This window comes from Dipodomys merriami, unplaced genomic scaffold (genome assembly GCF_024711535.1).
Source record: "Dipodomys merriami isolate MVZ:Mamm:240054 unplaced genomic scaffold, mDipMer1.0.p SCAF_63, whole genome shotgun sequence".
Taxonomy (NCBI): Eukaryota; Metazoa; Chordata; class Mammalia; order Rodentia; family Heteromyidae; genus Dipodomys; species Dipodomys merriami.
The window spans coordinates 1,662,019-1,678,800 of NW_027206213.1; the positions used below are offsets into that span (position 1 = coordinate 1,662,019).

The following is a 16,782-nucleotide window of genomic DNA, read 5'->3' on the forward strand; positions in this document are numbered from 1 at the left end:
CCACCCAAACGCAAGGAAAGGCTGATCGTGAGAGCATGGCTCACCTGCAGGATAGCAAAGGACACAAGGTTGGTTCACGGCAGCTAATATGTCAACTCACCATCCTTTTGCCAAAGTCAAGACAGGGACTAGTCAGAGCACTTCCTTTCAGGGGGATCATTCCTTTGGGGCTGTTGTCACTTTTCTTTTTATAAAATTCAATCCCGTCTTCTAATAGTACAACCCACATGGGTTTCCAGGTGTTAAACATGCTCCCCTGTAATGACAAGAAGGCAGTGCTGAGATGCAGAAGGCTATTCGCCAACCATATATTCTAACAGAACAGATCACATATTTTCTTAGAGTTATCTTTTTTTTAATGTTTCGTAACATCTTCTCTGTCAGTACAGCATAAAATCTCTCATATCAATGGCTTTGGGGGATACAATTCTACTCCCAACTCCAAGGCCTTTGTTCAACCAGCTCCCAGTCTCTAACATTTCCAACTTTCTCTCTTGACTGACCTCTCTCCACCCTACAGGCTTACTCAGCTTAACCCCCTCATGGGTGAAGACTTCCCAAACTGCACTAACCCATCCAACAGCCATCTCAGCCACTGGCATGGAGAAAATGGTAGTGGGGTGCATGTCATGTGGCTTCTATCCCTTGATCCAATCAGATTTCAGCTGAATATGGATGTCAAGAAGAAACTCAGGCAAGAGCCTGGTGTGAGGGGTGCTATTAAGTTCTAGGAAAGTCACTCACAAGCCCCTCGATAACCACTTCAGTCCACCCCTGGGGAAGTCATTAAAAAGCTTTTTTGTGGGTTAATGTCAACTGCCCCATTGCAATAAAGTAACAATTCTGAATAGACTTAAAAGGTCTAGGACTCTGAAATAGGAAAAGTTTAAGGTTCTTGGCTTCTATTCTTTGGTCTATGTTACTATCCTGTCATGACTACCACAAAATTGAATTATCATCCAGTCCCCAGCAGATCCTGCTGGCTTATCTCAAAACACAAAGGCCCTCTATATAAGGCCCAGCTACCCAAAAGGATGACTAGGTAAAAGAGGATAAATATTTATGGACAATCATCTCACTTGTCCAAACATTTCCTTTGTTCTAGGTCCCAAAATAATTCTTTGTTTTTTTTCTAAAACACACTATCTTTTGCTGTCTTGGAAGACACTTAATCTAGACCAACAATAAATTATTTTCCCTTTTCAAAAAACTGTACAAGGTCAGACAATGTGAACACACAGAGAATAATTTTAAGCAAATTGTTTCTATTTTACATCTGAGAGAGATTTGCATCCAGAACATAAAGAGCTCCTTGGAATCAATAAGAAGTAAAAATCAGATCAAATTTAAAATGCACACAAAGTATTTGAAAAGGCATGTCATTAAAGAATATCTTCAAAAATCCCATATCTTCAAAGATCCCATAAAAAGCGTTCAACTTCATTATGTTGAAAATAATGGGGCACAAGTTCAAGTCTAGCTAGATTATACCAACTAGATTATCAAACATTTAGAAAGCTTAAGAAGAGCAAGATGTGGCAACAAGGTAAGAATAGCAGAAACTCCTATAAGTGGAAGGCAAGGATGAAAAACTTTTCTTACTTGGAAAAGTATGAGTCTATACTAAAGCTAAACACAGGTATGCCCTGTACCAGCAAGTCCACAATTGGGCACTAATCTTAGAGAAACTATGCACTTTGCCAAGGGGGTTATAAGCAAGACTATATTAATAGCATCCTTATCCATACTAGCCAAAATGGAAAATACCTCAAATGCCTATAACAAGAGAATGGGTCGATAAATTGTATAAGGCAATGTACAATGCAAATATAGTAAATTCACACCAAACACAGCTCGTAGTTTAAAACTGAACATTGGTAGTTGCAATATTACAGACACAATTCATAGATGTCATATTGAGCAAAACAAAATTGTAGGTAGTTGGAATGTAATTTCATGCATAAGAAGTTTAAGGAAATGCAGAATTGGTCATATCAGAAGTATAATAATGATTGCCTAGCATAGGTGTATAGAGTAGGCAGGAAAACAGAATCATACTGGTTCTATCATTTGTGTGTGTGTGTGTGTGTGGTGTGTGTGTGTGTGTGTGTGTGTGCTTGAACTCATGGCCTCACATTCTCACTCAGCTTTGTTATTCCCAACTGGTGCTCTGTCAGTTGAATCAGGCCTCTAAATGGAGATGAAATCTTACAGACCGTGGTACCCAGTCTGGCTTCAAACTTCAGTCAGGTCTCAGCTTCCTAAGGAGCTAGGCTTCCAGCCATGAACTGCAAGCCCTCAGCTCAATGCCTCTACCTTGATCTCTGTGTGGTATACATGATGTGTACAGATGTAAAAGTTATGATATAGGTCATGTGCATGCCTGTCATTCCAGCTATGGAAACATACATAAGATCACTCCAGCCAGCTCAGTCATAAGTGCAAGACTCTATTTGAAAAATAACTAAAGCAAGAAGGGCTGTGGTGTGGCTGTAATGGTAGACCACCTGAGGACCCAGCCCAAGGCTCTGAGTTCAGACCCCAGTGCTGATCATGAACTCCATGGACATAAGACACAGTGATCATGATAATATCACCCTTCAAGTTACTTCTATTAATGAGAATTCCAAATTAGTTATTGCTCTCTTTCAGCCATGCCACATATGGTCCTTTATTAGTAGATATCTATTTTTTACCTGTTTGTTTTGAGATAGAGTCTTGCTAGCCTAGAATTCAGTATGTAATTCATGTAATTCTTCCTGCTCAGCCTCTGGAAGATATATATAGGGGGGGGGGACAGGAGGGAGAGGGAGAGAGAGAGAGATACCACCATGCCCAGCTAATAAGAGACTTTTGAAAAGTAACTATGAAGATATAATTAAGTTACCTGGGGTTATTTGGATATAAAAGACACATTGTATAAGTGTTACATTTCTTGGGTATGATCATGGCATCTTAATAATATAGGAAATTGTCCTTGTTCTTAGAAGGCATATGAGAAGTACTTAGGAATGAGATGGCACGATATATGTAACCAGTTATCAAATGTCTCTGTACAAAATAAGTGATTGTTTATTCAAAGAGAGAGAGAGAGAGAGAGAGAGGGAGAGAGAGAGAGAGGCAGAGACAGAGACAGAGACAGAGACAGAGGATAGAGAGAGACAGAGAGAAACAGAGAGAGAGTAGAATGTGTCCATTATTACCAAAAATGAAACTAGGTAAAGATTACATGATTAACAGTACTAGTCTTCCCATTTTCTGTTTGACTTTTTTAATAATTATGAAAATAAAAATATTTGCACTATATGGTGCTATTACATATTAAAATTTTAAGATGTAAATTTTAAAGAAATACATTGTACAGACAAATTTGGTTTAATAAACAATTAACTGGAAATAAGAAAAATGTATGTACAGAGATACAGGAATAGAAATGGACTAGATGATGCCCAAATCCCTCTCAAACCTAAGATTTTACATATAACCATAGACTTGTCAAGATTAATACCTTCTACAGTCCCTCAGGGTACTTGGCCTTCTAATGAGGATAAATTGGCACAAGTCAGAATGTACTGCAGCCCAGTTAGAGCCTTCCAGCTACCTGTCTAAATGAATCTGTGTTCTTCTTCAATTGTAGCCTTAGGGACTGGTAGCTAACTTCACAGGATGTGTCACTGGAGATTCAGGGTTATTATGAAGAGCTTTCTCACCACTCTGGTAAGGAGAAATAAAGGAGGAGGCAATAATGCTTGATAAGAAATGTACTCATTACCTTGTTCATGTAATTGTAACCCCTCTGTACGGTATTTTCACACACACACACACACACACACACACACACACACACACGTATATTCTTGAACTTTCTTTCAGACTTGGCCATAGTGAGTCAGGTTAGGTGGTAGAATTCTCTGTCTCCTCAAAAACTATGTCAGCCACCAATTTTCACTCTGGAAATTTGTAGACACCTCTTCTAGGCCATGACTATGTATTTTCTTTTCTGGCTTCATCTTCTTGGTGTTTACTCAAAAGTAAACCTAGAAGTGTACATAAAATGTTCGAGTTGGGGAGGAATTTAGGATCTTCCTCAACACTTCCACTATATAGGTTTTTTTAAGCTGGGTGCCTGTGGCTCATATTTATAATCCCAGCTGCTCAGGAGGCTGAGATCTGAGAATTACAGTTCAAAGCCAGCCCAGTAGGAAAGTCTGTGAGATTCGTTTTCCAAGTAAACACCAAAACACCTGAAGTAAAGCTGTGACTTAAGTGGTAGAACTCTAGCCTTGAGCAAAACTACTCAGGAACTGTACCAGGTCCAGAGTTCAAGCCCCAAAATTAACTAACTAGCTAACTTTCTCTCTCTGTCTCTCTCTGTCCCTCTGTCTCTCTGTCTCTCTGTGTCTGTCTCTCTCTGTCTCTCTGTCTCCCTCTGTCTCTGTCTCTCTCTCACACACACACATACACACACACACACACACACACACACACACACACGCATGCACACACAGAGTTCCAAATAGGTATGTGACCTAAATCAGCCAATCCATGAAAAACTAGAACCAGAATCTAAGTCTCTTGATTGCTGGTCCATGCTGCTTCCTTCCTCTCAGTGTCCATCTTCATCTCTAGAATAATTTTGAGTAATTCTAGAATATAGATCAATTTCCTTATAACCATTTAGTTATCTACTTCACTTTAATGGAGATTACATACCCATAAATGGATCAACAGATAGATGTAGGTCAAATAACCATTATCCAAAATAATATATTGGGCCTACACTTTGATAATGATAAATTTGGGAGATGGAACTCAAATAAGAAATTCTTGGGGCTGGGAAGGTGGCTCAGTGGTAGAGTGCTTGCTTTGCATGCATGAGGCCCTGGGTTTGATTCCTCAGCACCACATAAACAGAAAAGGTCAGAAGTGGCACTATGACTCAAGTGGTAGAATGCTAGCCTTGAGCTGAAGAGCTCAGGTACAGCACCCAGGTCTAGAGTTCAAGCCCAATGACCAACAAAAAAAAAAAAAGAAAAAAGAAAAAGAAAAGAAAAGAAAAATAAAGAAACTCTTTCTATATTCCCCCTATGTTCATAACTTCTTTCAACTTCCCCTTTACCTTAAACTTCTCTTTTCAAATGTGTACTGAAATTCAAAGGAAAATTATGTTGTGATCATTAAAGGAGAACTGTAAGTTACTACTTACTACTCACTTTCCCATGCCTGTGAGACATGCCATTCTAAGTTGATGCGGCCTTAAATTAAGCCCTTCTACTGCATCAAGAATTATACTGTTTAGGGGCTGGGAAGACGGCTCAGTGGTAGAGCACTTGCCTTGCATGCATGAAGCCCTGGGTTTGATTCCTCAGCACCACATAATCAAAAAGAAAAAAGCCAGAAGTGGCGCTGTGGCTCAAGTTGTAGAGCGCTAGCCTTGAGCTGAAGAGCTGAGGGACAGTGCCCAGACCCAGAGTTCAGGCCCCATGACTGGACCCAAAAATAAAAAAAAAATTTAAAAAAAGAATTATACTGTTTAGTTTTCTACATATATGACATCACAATCAAATGATCATTTTGTGTTATATAAACTCTTTGAAGGCAAAGTAACCAGTCTAGTCAGTAGCTAGCATATGTTTTACACAAACAAACTCTTCCAGGACAATGTCTCAATTAGTGACACGGAGCTGGGAGCCAGGGCTCACACCTGTAATCCTAGCTACATGAACAGCTGAGATTGAGAAGACCACAGTTTCAGGTCAGGCCAGGCAAAATAAGTCTACAGTACTCCCTCTTGATGGCAGAAGCTGGGCATGGTGGCGCATGCTTGTCATTCCAGCTATGGTAGGAAGCCTAAAATGGAAAAATCATGGTCCAGGGATGTACTGAGGCAAGATGTAGACCCTATTTCAAAAATAACAAGCAAAGAAACAGGGTTGGAGGTGTAGCTCAGCAGTATAGCCCTCATGTAAAAAGCACACCATGCTGAGTTCAAACTATAATACTGCCTCATCATCATCATCATCATCATCATCATCATCATCATCATCATCATCATCAGCGAAATAGCATGGCATGATTAATAGCATGATTTCTGGAGGTTTTTTTTATTTAGGCACTATTTCAATTTTGCTTTTTCTGGGCTCTGTGACTGAAGGAAGTTGCTCAATTTTTCAGACATTAGTCTTAGTAACCATACAAGATAATAAACTACCCATTTCCATTGTAAAGATTAAAGGAGGTGATACACTTAAAGTGATTAATACAGTGTCTATATTGTAGTTGGAACTCAAAAAAACACACGCCATACAGACAGGTAAGATTCTAGCTTTGACTGTAACACTGGAATTATCCTGGCTGGAGTGTCTCCTAGGTCCCACCTATAACAACAAAGAGTGCTTTGAAAAAAATCACTGCAATTGGAGCCCAGGAGGACCATCTGGAGGGTAATTAAGCTGGTGCTATACTTTCCTGGTTCTGGATTCACTGTGCCACCTTTGCTCTAAGGGAGCTGGAACAAAACCCTCACCTCTCTGTACCTCCATTTCCTTATTTGTGTCCATTTCGTAGAATCATTCTCAAGATGTTCCATAAATGCATGAATGTATTGAACATTTAGCACTGTCTCTGCTGCAGAGTAGACACCACAAGTTTTAGCTGTGAAACTGATGGACAGAAATTACTATAGATTGGTTTATCCTGCTCAGGAGACATCATATCTATAAGAAAGAATTCCTGTCTCCTTAACATGTATTGCTCTTGAGTTGAATTAACTATTCTCTAAAATTAAAACCCTATGCTCTATGCCCACCTGTAAACTCTTTCATATATCATTGGAGCTATTGCTTGTATTATTGTTGTTGATTTCCAACTAAATTATATCTTTGTTTGTCTTTATAAGAATGACATCAGCATGCATGCTTCTGTTTTTCAAACAAAGTCATGTTTGAATTAAAGTAAAAAAATAAACAAAGCTTCAGCCTCGAAGAAAGAAAGGAAGAAAGGAAGAAAGGAAGAAAGAAAGAAAGAAAGAAAGAAAGAAAGAAAGAAAGAAAGAAAGAAAGAAAGAAAGAAAGAAAGAATTCTTGGCTTCCAATTCTTCACCTCTCGCTTTTGTACCAGACTTCTACCCTCTACTACAGCTTTTGGTTTTCTGTTTTCCTCCTTACCCTTCTCTTCCCATAATCCTCATTTCTGTGCTTTTTTCCCCCAGTCTCACAGGACATACATAGCCACACTTGTGGTCAGGCCTGCCATACCTAGATTACTGAGTGGGTTATTTAAAAAAAACAAAAACAAGAAACAAAAAAACAGTTTGCTCCATAAACCTCCAGGAATTGGGGGATGTCACTTACAGTAGTCTAGGTTACTTAATACATTCATTCTCTTCTCTCTCTCTTTTTAAAGGATTGATTTATAAACATATTCAACTCAGTAGTATATTGCTTAGAAAAGAAATCCATAATTACAGAGAAATTTTGCACAATATAACTTGTCCTGGACCTGCTTTGGTCACAGTGAGTCCTTCACACACACACACACACACACACACACACACACACACACACACACACACACACACCTTTGCCAGCTTGGGTAAACATGTGTTTTGTGAGATTTTAAACCCCAAGTTGACATCTCACCAGTTCTTGGATAGTGAGCTAGTCACTCATTCTCTCTAGGCCTCAGTTTTCTCATCAGTATTATGGGAGTCACACAGGGTGATTCATTGGGGTCACAGTTGGTGGGCTCTAAATGCACTTAAAAATCAAGGTGACAAGGCTCTGACTCAAGATCTGAGCATATTGTAGGATGATAACATTGGAAAATGGCAGAATCACATTTTTCCTCCCCATTTTAACTATGATCTTTATTTAAAGATCTTAGTCAGGAGGCAAAAGAGGAAACTTGAAGTATATAATGTGGACAGTTAACTCTGCCGCCTCCCCAAGAAGCAAAGCTAAAGCTTTGCATAGTTAATGCCACTGTCAGCTCCACGGCTTCTGACTTGACAAAATCCCTGCACCAGCATTTTTCAATGTTAGACTTTTTTTTATTGTGAAAATACCATACAGAGGGATTACAATTACATGGACAAGATAATGAGTACATTTCTTGTCAAGCATTGTTGCCTCCTCCTTTGTTTCTCCTTCCCATCCCTTAATGTTAGACTTTTTTTTCCACCCAGAACATCATATCTCCAATAAAGGCTTCCATTTTTTAAAAAGCCATAGAGCCAAGCACCAGTGGCTCACACCTGTAATCCCAGCTACCCAGGAGCCTGCAATCTAAGGACTGCAGTTGGAAGCTAGCCCAAGCAGGAAAGCCCACGAAACTCTCATTGCCAATAAATTGCTCAAAAAGGTCCAGAAGTGGGGCTGGGACTCAAGTGGTAGAGCACTAACCCTGAACAGAGAAATCTCAGGGACATTGCTCCAGGCCCTGAGTTCAAACTCCAGGATAAAAGACATAGAAAGCAAAGTTGTCCTTTGTTCCCACTCTTAAAATACATAAGAGTAAATGCTTAATGGAGGGAAACTCAGTGTTATTGCTTGCCATCCTTTAATCTACTTACCAGAAAACCCATGGTTCTTTCTTCCTGACTAACTTGACAACCAATCCAGGAAACAGTATCTATGCCCACTAGTACCTAGGGCATAATTCATTATTCCTGCCAACATGGATAGCCGTTGTCACTTATATAACACCTACTGTGTGCTAGGTTTGACGTAGACATCTTGAAAGGAATCTAACATCTAGAGTTAAGACCTTTACACCTGGCTGGGAATGTGGTCTAGTGGTAGAGTGCTTGCCTAGCTTGTATGAGGCCTTAAGTTCGATTTCTCAGTACTACATAAAGAAAAAAGTCATTAAAATATTTTAAAATATAAAAAATGCTATTATACATATATATGAACTTCACACCTAGTTGGGAAATTCTAGATTCAGGTTTAGTTCTGCAGCTGACAAAGGGTATAGTTTTGAACCCGACATTTCTTGAAGGTGTCAAATTAGAGGGCTGAGGGGTAGAATTGAGAGGTACAGCACTTTCCTACCATATATATGACCCTGGGTTTGATTCTGAAAAAAAAAAAATTAACACAGTGAAAATGCCAATCAGAGTTCTTAACATAGCACAACAGAGAACAAGTGATCACCAAGGGGGAAAAATGAAAAAAAAATGGAGAAGATGGAAATTATAAATATAAGAATTGTGGAAGAAAATTTGAAAATGACATAAAATTTCAGTTGTTTCACAGGCACATTTTTTAGATTGGAATTACAGGATATACTCTGAATAATGACTTCTATTAATTAAAACTATTCATTGGAACCCACACACTTCAAACTCCTGATCTCTAATATCTAGTGAAACAGACTCACTTGTTGGAAGATGAAAACATGTGCATTCTTGATGAAAACATGTGCATTCTTGTAATTTAGGAAAGTTTAAGTGTGAGCATACAAGCTTCATAAAAGCGATTTTCATTGCAAGATTTTTTTATTGTATTAAACAAAGTGAAGACAATATCTCCCTTCTCTTGTTTTCTTAGGCTCCTCCTCCATTAACCTTCCAGTACATACCTGGTCTTTCCCAAGGGATCTTTCATAAAAGTACAGCTAGACAGAGAGAACCTGATGAAGCACGTTTATCCTCAACACCAACTCATAACTTTTACCACATTGTGTACATTACAGACACTAACTTAGACTAAGCTCGCTTTAGGATAATCCTGGGGTACTGAACAAAGTACAATAGAGAAATCAGAGAGCATGTTTCTGACCCCAAACTCTGCCACAGCCGTGTGATCTAGAGACTTGGGCTCCTTTTGTGACAATGGGGAAGTTAGGCTAGATGATCCAGGTCTTTACCAGCCTGAAATAAAAGTGGATTCAGGTAGCAGTGTACAAGCCCCTTAAAAATAGAACATGTGAGACCAACATGGGAAACAGAGAGATGGCCTAATACAGAGGCACATTAGCTGTTTATTCAATTTAAAAGCTAGGCATGGGAAAGAATGACCTTGAGTCTGTTGACTTGTAAAGGCTGGATTCTCTTGGCTTGGTATGAGTGTGCTTGTGAATATAAGGGTTGGCCACAGGAAACCAACACACCCTACGTGTAAACTCACTGGGCTGAGTTGTTTCACACCCACTCAACACACCCAGCATCAGCAGAGACCAGCATTCACACAATTCAATCATCCTGACACCACATCCGTGAGACTCAACGTTTTTGAGGATACATGGGTCCCTATTTCCCACTCTGTAAATGGTACCTCTGCCACTTAGTGGTCTGTTATACAAATTCACGAAGAGTTGCGAGTAAAAAGATTTCAACTCTAGGCATTCACACACAGTTAGACCAAAGGAGGATATTGTTCGGAGAGGAACACAAAGGCACAATGCTTATGTGCACCTGATCATACAAAATAATATATATGGAAATGAACCCCAGGATACGGAAATAAGAAGATTTTTGTTGCTGTTTTTGTTTTTGTTTTTCTTTTTGTCTTGTCTGTCGTTGAGAGAGTAAGAGCAATCACAGAAATGGAGGGACACAGGGTGAACAAATGCAGCAGTAATACTCACTAGACACTATGTTGAAAATGAACTATATGACTTGTAAGTGAAATAGGAGTGGAAAACTGAGAGAGAACAAGGGAAGGAGAGACATTGTCTAAAAAGAAATGTACTTATTACCTGACTTATATAACTGCTACCCCTCTGTACTTCACCTTTATAATAACAATGAAAATGTTTTTAAAAGAAAAGAATGATCATATTTAAATAAGATATTTAAATGTATTTAAATGATACATTTAGATATAATATACATAATACTTTATTCCGTAAACTGTATGTCTACCACTCTACTTATGAAACAAAACATGACATATATAGTTGCAGATGCTACTGTATTCCTATCATACTCCTTTCTCTCAGCTTCTCCATGAGTAATCACCATTCTCCATTTAGAGAAATTATCTTCTCTACACATTTCTTCATAATTTTTAATACATGTGTCTATATCCATCAGCAATATACAGGTGGCTTTCCATATCAGGGTGTTCTATATCCATGAATTCATACAGTGACAAGTTTAAAACATTTAAAGTGCTGAGGATGTGGCTCAGTGGTAACAGGTTTGCCTAACACATATAAAGTCCTGGGTTTAATCACCAACATTGCAAAAAAATAAAAATGTTTACTGAACATGAAAAAAAAAGAGATTTCAGTCCAATTAAACCAAAAAAAGAAGGAAAGCAAAAAGAAGAAAGGAGATAGCCCAAGAAATAAGCTACATTTACTATATTATTTATCATCACATTTTAACCACCCTCTCCAAAGTAAAAATCCACAGGGGAGTACAATTTAAATAAACAAATGAACAGTGTCTCTAAGTGATCTCTGTCACAGTAGAGTTTGAGCACATTTGTGAGTGTACCCTGGTTCACCACCCTCCAGACCCTGCAGTCTGGAATTCTCAGACCCACAGATCAAGCTGTGTTGAAGCCTACCTCATATTACATTAATTTGCCCAACCTCAGCATTCCACATGCTGCAACACTCTACCCAATAGCTCTCATCCAAACTGACCTTCTTCACAAGGTAGCCCTCCCTGATCCGCTTTGGTTCCATGCTGGCTGGACGGATGGAGAAACAAATACTTGCTCTGACACGTCCTCTCAGAAGCTCAGCCTCTTCTGGGAGCCAAGTGGTTGTGGGCTGCCCTTTTCATGGTGAGAGCTCTTTCATAATTTCCCTTCTGCTGGAGATCGCATGATCACATCCTCTTCCCCTCACCGAGGCCAACGATCAGAATAAGGAACTGTAGAACCAAACAGTCCAAACTTTACTAATGCTAGAGACATTGAAAGTACTGTGGTTGAACATTTACCTAAGGTAAATTTTTATTACCATGAATAAAAGCCTTCTAGACAGAAAAAAAATGATAAAAAGAAAGGGAAATTAAACAAGCTTTTATTGAAGGAAACAGTCCTGTTTAGAAATTATCTTTGACATCCCAAAAATGCTTAAGAAAACGCCAAGATTCAGGCACTGGTGGCTCAGATCTGCCTTCCACCAAACATAAATGATGCAGTTGGCCTAAAAAAAGAAGTCTTTGTGATCAAACATGCTTCATAAACTGTGTATTGTAATTTGGGCTTGGAGACTCTTCTTATAGATTTCTCTCTCTATTTGAAACATACACACACACACACACACACACACACACACACACACACACACCAACTAAGCACTACAGAAAGACATACAACAATGGTTATCACATTTATTTGATCACAGAATTATATTAAACAATTTCTATGAACATATTTGTTATAAATTGAATTATGTCTTCCAAAAATGAAGTCCAAACTCCCCAGTGCCTCTGAATAAGATAGATTTGGAAATAAGATCGTGGTAGGTATAAGCAGTAGAGTAGAAATGAGGCCCTCCTGAAGCAGATGAGCACTATATCCAATATGACTGTTCTTACAAGGAAAGGAGAAACACTTAGGGAGCAAATAGTTGTGTGATGGCAAAGGCAACATTGTGGCTATGAGTATACAAGTTAAGGATACAAGTGTAACTCTGAGGCTGGAAAAGGCCAGCAAGGATTCTCTTTAGAGTCACATAGAGAGTTGAGTCCTGTTCACTTATACTCCTTGAAGCTCTGAGCAATAAATTTCTCTTGTTATAAGCCACCTACTTAGTTTGGGCAGCTCTAGACACAAATCCTATTTTGTAAAGCTACTATTCTATAGAATAAACTTTGAGAACTATTACTCTGACCACATGAAAATGGGAACATTACTTAATCCTTGTGTGGCTCCGCTTTCTGGATGATAACAACTTTCCAATAGGATCATTCTGGAGATAGTACAGGTTAGTGCTTACACCATTGTCTGAAACATAAGAAATGACTTTTAAGAGTCATTTCTATTGTTGTTTCTATATTCTATCTAATTGAGGCAAGCCTCAATTCTCCTAGGGCTGATCCTTCTCAAAGAGATTACAGAATCTAGTCTACAGAAGTAATGGAAGTACTAGATTACTGACTAGTTCCCTTTTCTCATGAGACCATACAGTGTTTTTTACTTGCAAGCAACAGAAACCAACTTTGGCTAAGAAAGGCAAATGGGAATTTATTGAAAAAGAATAGAATGGCTTACAAACTTGGAGGAAAAGGAGATTCAGGTCTGTAGATGGATAGGAACAAGCAGCTATGGGGGTCTCAGGAAGCAAGCTCTGACTCTTGAGGCACCAAATGAAATTATCTCAGAAGTTTTCAGTCACCAGGTCTCAGGCTTCTGTGGCCCCTGTTTTCCAACCATATTTCCATTTTTTAGTTCATTTAATCCTATTATAGATTGCATAAAAATATAAATGGTTTGCCTTCTATTCCCCATTGCATCAAAAATTAATTAGAAATTGTGAGAAAGGTCAAGGATGAAGTTCCAGAATCTGTCTTTGATGGCTGTGGAACAAAATTTAAATGGCTGGGATAATCTATGTTCCTGCATTTGAACAAGAGTGTCAGCTAGGTACAGGCTGTGGGAAACCCTGCTCATAGGTTTCCAAATCTCATTTAATGGCTAAAGTTATCTCCTTTTGTTTAATTGGCCAGCTGACTTCTGACTTGAAATGTTCTCTCCCTTTGTCTTAGCATGGTCAGAAGGCTTTAAAGAACCTTCACAGAACAAACACATGGTTGTTTTTGATGCCCACAGTATGACATCTCTGTCTCTGTTCAGAAATTTTCATTTTGAGAAACATATTAATGAGTGCTTCACTGTGCATTCCCTGTAATAGATGCAGAAGTAAAGAAGGGACTTCCCAGATAGATGACTCAACTGAACCACTGATTGATTCCATGTTCCACTCCCACCCCTTCGGCCACAGGTCATCATGCCTGCTTAGCACCACCTAGTGGTCTATAGGGGAACTGCATAAATCAATGTTACTCCGGACAGTGGGAGCAAATGTCAGATACCATTCCTAGAATAGATCATTAGAACTTCTTCCAGCATCTTCCTTGCATGTGTGCATTCAGGCTTTCTGCTCTAGATCTCCTTTCTTTTGATTCTCCCAGAGTCAATTAATAACCCTGTAACCATTCTTGTAGTTCAGCTACAAGAATGGAATAAGCAACAAAAGATAACTGTGTCTCATGTAAACCTGTGTGTTCTTACAGAAAACTTTTCTAGGTTTCTCAGCTTTTATGGAGTTTGTGTTTAGGAGTCATTTGTATGTGTGTGTGTGTGTGTGTGTGTGCTGGTCCTGGGGCTTGAACTCAGGACCTGGGCACTATCCTTGAGCTTTTGTTATTAAGAGTAGAAATCTACCACTTGAGTCACAGCCCCACTTCCAGCTTTTTGGTGGTTAAATGGAGATAAGAGTCTCTTGGACTTTCCTGCCTGGGCTGGCTTTGAACTGTGATCCTCAGATCTCAGCCTTCTGAGTAGCTACAAGTACAGGCATGAGCCACCTGGCACTGAGCTCTAGGAGTTATTTTACAACTCTAAGTTGTACATAACTTGTAGCAATGCAAATAATTATTGCAAGAATAGAAACTTGGTTAAATAGACTCAACCTCATTCTCCTCTTCCATCCTCACCGCTCATAGAAAAAGCCAGCTTTGGGTCACTTAATAAGTGGGTTTCAAAATTCCTTTACTTCATATAAATTTGTCTTTGACATCTCTTTTGAACAAGTCATGACATTTGTCTGGTTCTCTGTCCTCATGAGTTAAATAAAGTTATATTTGTTCTGAGGGTAGAAGGGCTGAACTCAGGATCTTGTGCTTGCAGGGCAGGTGTTCTACCACTTGATCCATTCCCCTAAACCATATTTTTAGTTATTTTTCAGATAGAGTTTCATACTTTTGCCCAGGTTGAGGCTGGACATGGTAGCTTTGTATTTATGATCACAGCTACTCAGGAGGTGGAGGTCAAGAGACCAGTAATTTGAAACCAGTTCAGACAAAAAGAAAAAAGTTCTCAAAACTTGATCTCAACAATAACAAAAAATCTTGGCAATGGGGCTGGGAATGTGGCTTAGTGGTAGCGTGCTTGCCTAGCATGAAGGAAGTCCTGGGTTCGATTCCTCAGTACCACATACACAGAAAAAGCCAGAAGTGGCACTGTTGCTCAAGTGGTAGAGCTCTAGCCTTAAGCACAGAGAGGCTCAGGACTAGGGCCCAGCCCCTGAGTTCAAGCCAGGACTGGCAATAAATAAATAAATCTGGGCATGATGATGTATGACTGTTATTCCAACAACACTGGGAAGTGTAACTAGGAGGATCATGGTCTAGGCCAACCTGAACAAAAATTGAGAAACTATCTCAAAAAGAACCAAAGCAAAAAGGGACCAAAGTGTAGCTCAAGGGTAGAGCATGTACCTAGCAAGCCCAAAGCCCTGAGTTCAAACCCCAGTGTTGGAGGGGAAAAAAAGATGATTTATTTGCCACATATCAGACTTGAAATTGTTTTCATATTAGTAAAATTCAGAGGCATTTGCATACACTGCTAAGGAGTGAAAATACTTTTACAGAACAATGTGCTAGTAACATTCAAATGTTTAAATGTATGCTATGAGTCTTCCCAACTATATCCCAAGGGTCATCTCCCTCCCACAGTGTTCATCTCAGCATGGATCTTCCATCCTTCTAAAAACTGTGTCCTGTTCTTCACGACTGCATTGGGGTCTGTGCTTAAAATCAATGATTGCTCCCCAAAATACATCATGTCATGGGCCATTCATATTCTTAAATAAATAAACATACTTATCTGTGTAACAGTAGAATTTTTCAATGGAACATTTTTCAATGGAAAAAGTCGGTAATAAAAATTCCAGATCCTGGGCTGGGAAGGTGGCTCAGTGGTAGAGCGCATGCCTTGCATGCCAGAGGCCCTGGGTTCGATTCCTCAGCACCACATAAGCAAAAAGAAAAAAAGCCGGAAATGGTGCTATGGCTCAAGTGGTAGAGCGCTAGCCTTGAGCTGAAGAGCTGAGGGACAGTGCCCAGGCCCAGAGTTCAGGCCCCATAACCGGACCCAAAAAAAAAAAAAAATTCCAGATCCTCCAAGCTACAAGGTCTTCTCAACTCTGTCACTATAGCACAAAAGTTAGTGTGTTTGACAGTGTACAGTGACTATAACAAATACCAAAGATGATGGTCAATTTGCAAAGAGAAAAGTGCATTTTGGCTCCCAGTTTAGGAAGGAAGTTCCAGTCTGGGTATATTTATTTGGGTCTGTGGTGAAGTAGCATGTCACAGGCAAAGTGTATAATACAGGAAATGCTCGCTGCTGACCAGGGATCAAAAATAGAGCATGAAGAAGGGGCCCCAAGAGCCCACAGTGCCCTATAGGCATATGCTTCAATGACCAGAGGTCTACTAAGACCCATTCACAACACAAAGGTTCCATCACTTCCCAACAATGCCGCCTGAGGAGCAAGGTTTTAACACATGGAACTCTGGAGGACTTTAAAAGTTCAAGCTATATCAGCCTCCATGGATGAGTATAGCTGGGTTCCAGAAGAACATTATTTATGGATACTGAATTCCATATCACTTTCATGAGTCACAAAGTATTCTTTTTTAACTATTAAAAATATGAAAGATATTCTTCATTTGCAGGACAGACAAAAACAGATGTCAAGCTGGACTTAGTCTGTGGGCTATATAGCATACTGGCCCTTATACACCAATGGACAGAACTCCTGTTCATTGCAGATTACATAAAAGGATGTAGAACAATCCTTTACTTACAA

General features: G+C 39.3%; 1 protein-coding gene across 1 annotated transcript in view; it reads right to left on the minus strand.

Moving 5' to 3' along the window:
• The window catches only part of Plek (pleckstrin), a 28,662-nt gene extending 16,853 nt beyond the window's left edge, over positions 1-11,809 (minus strand). The window contains exons 1-2 of the mRNA XM_070004496.1: positions 11,599-11,809; positions 101-256 (exon numbers count right to left, since the gene is read on the minus strand). Coding sequence (XP_069860597.1) covers positions 101-256; positions 11,599-11,640 — 198 coding nt within the window. The 5' untranslated portion in view covers positions 11,641-11,809. The remainder of the gene's footprint in view (positions 1-100; positions 257-11,598) is intronic.
• Positions 11,810-16,782: the final 4,973 nt, after the last annotated feature.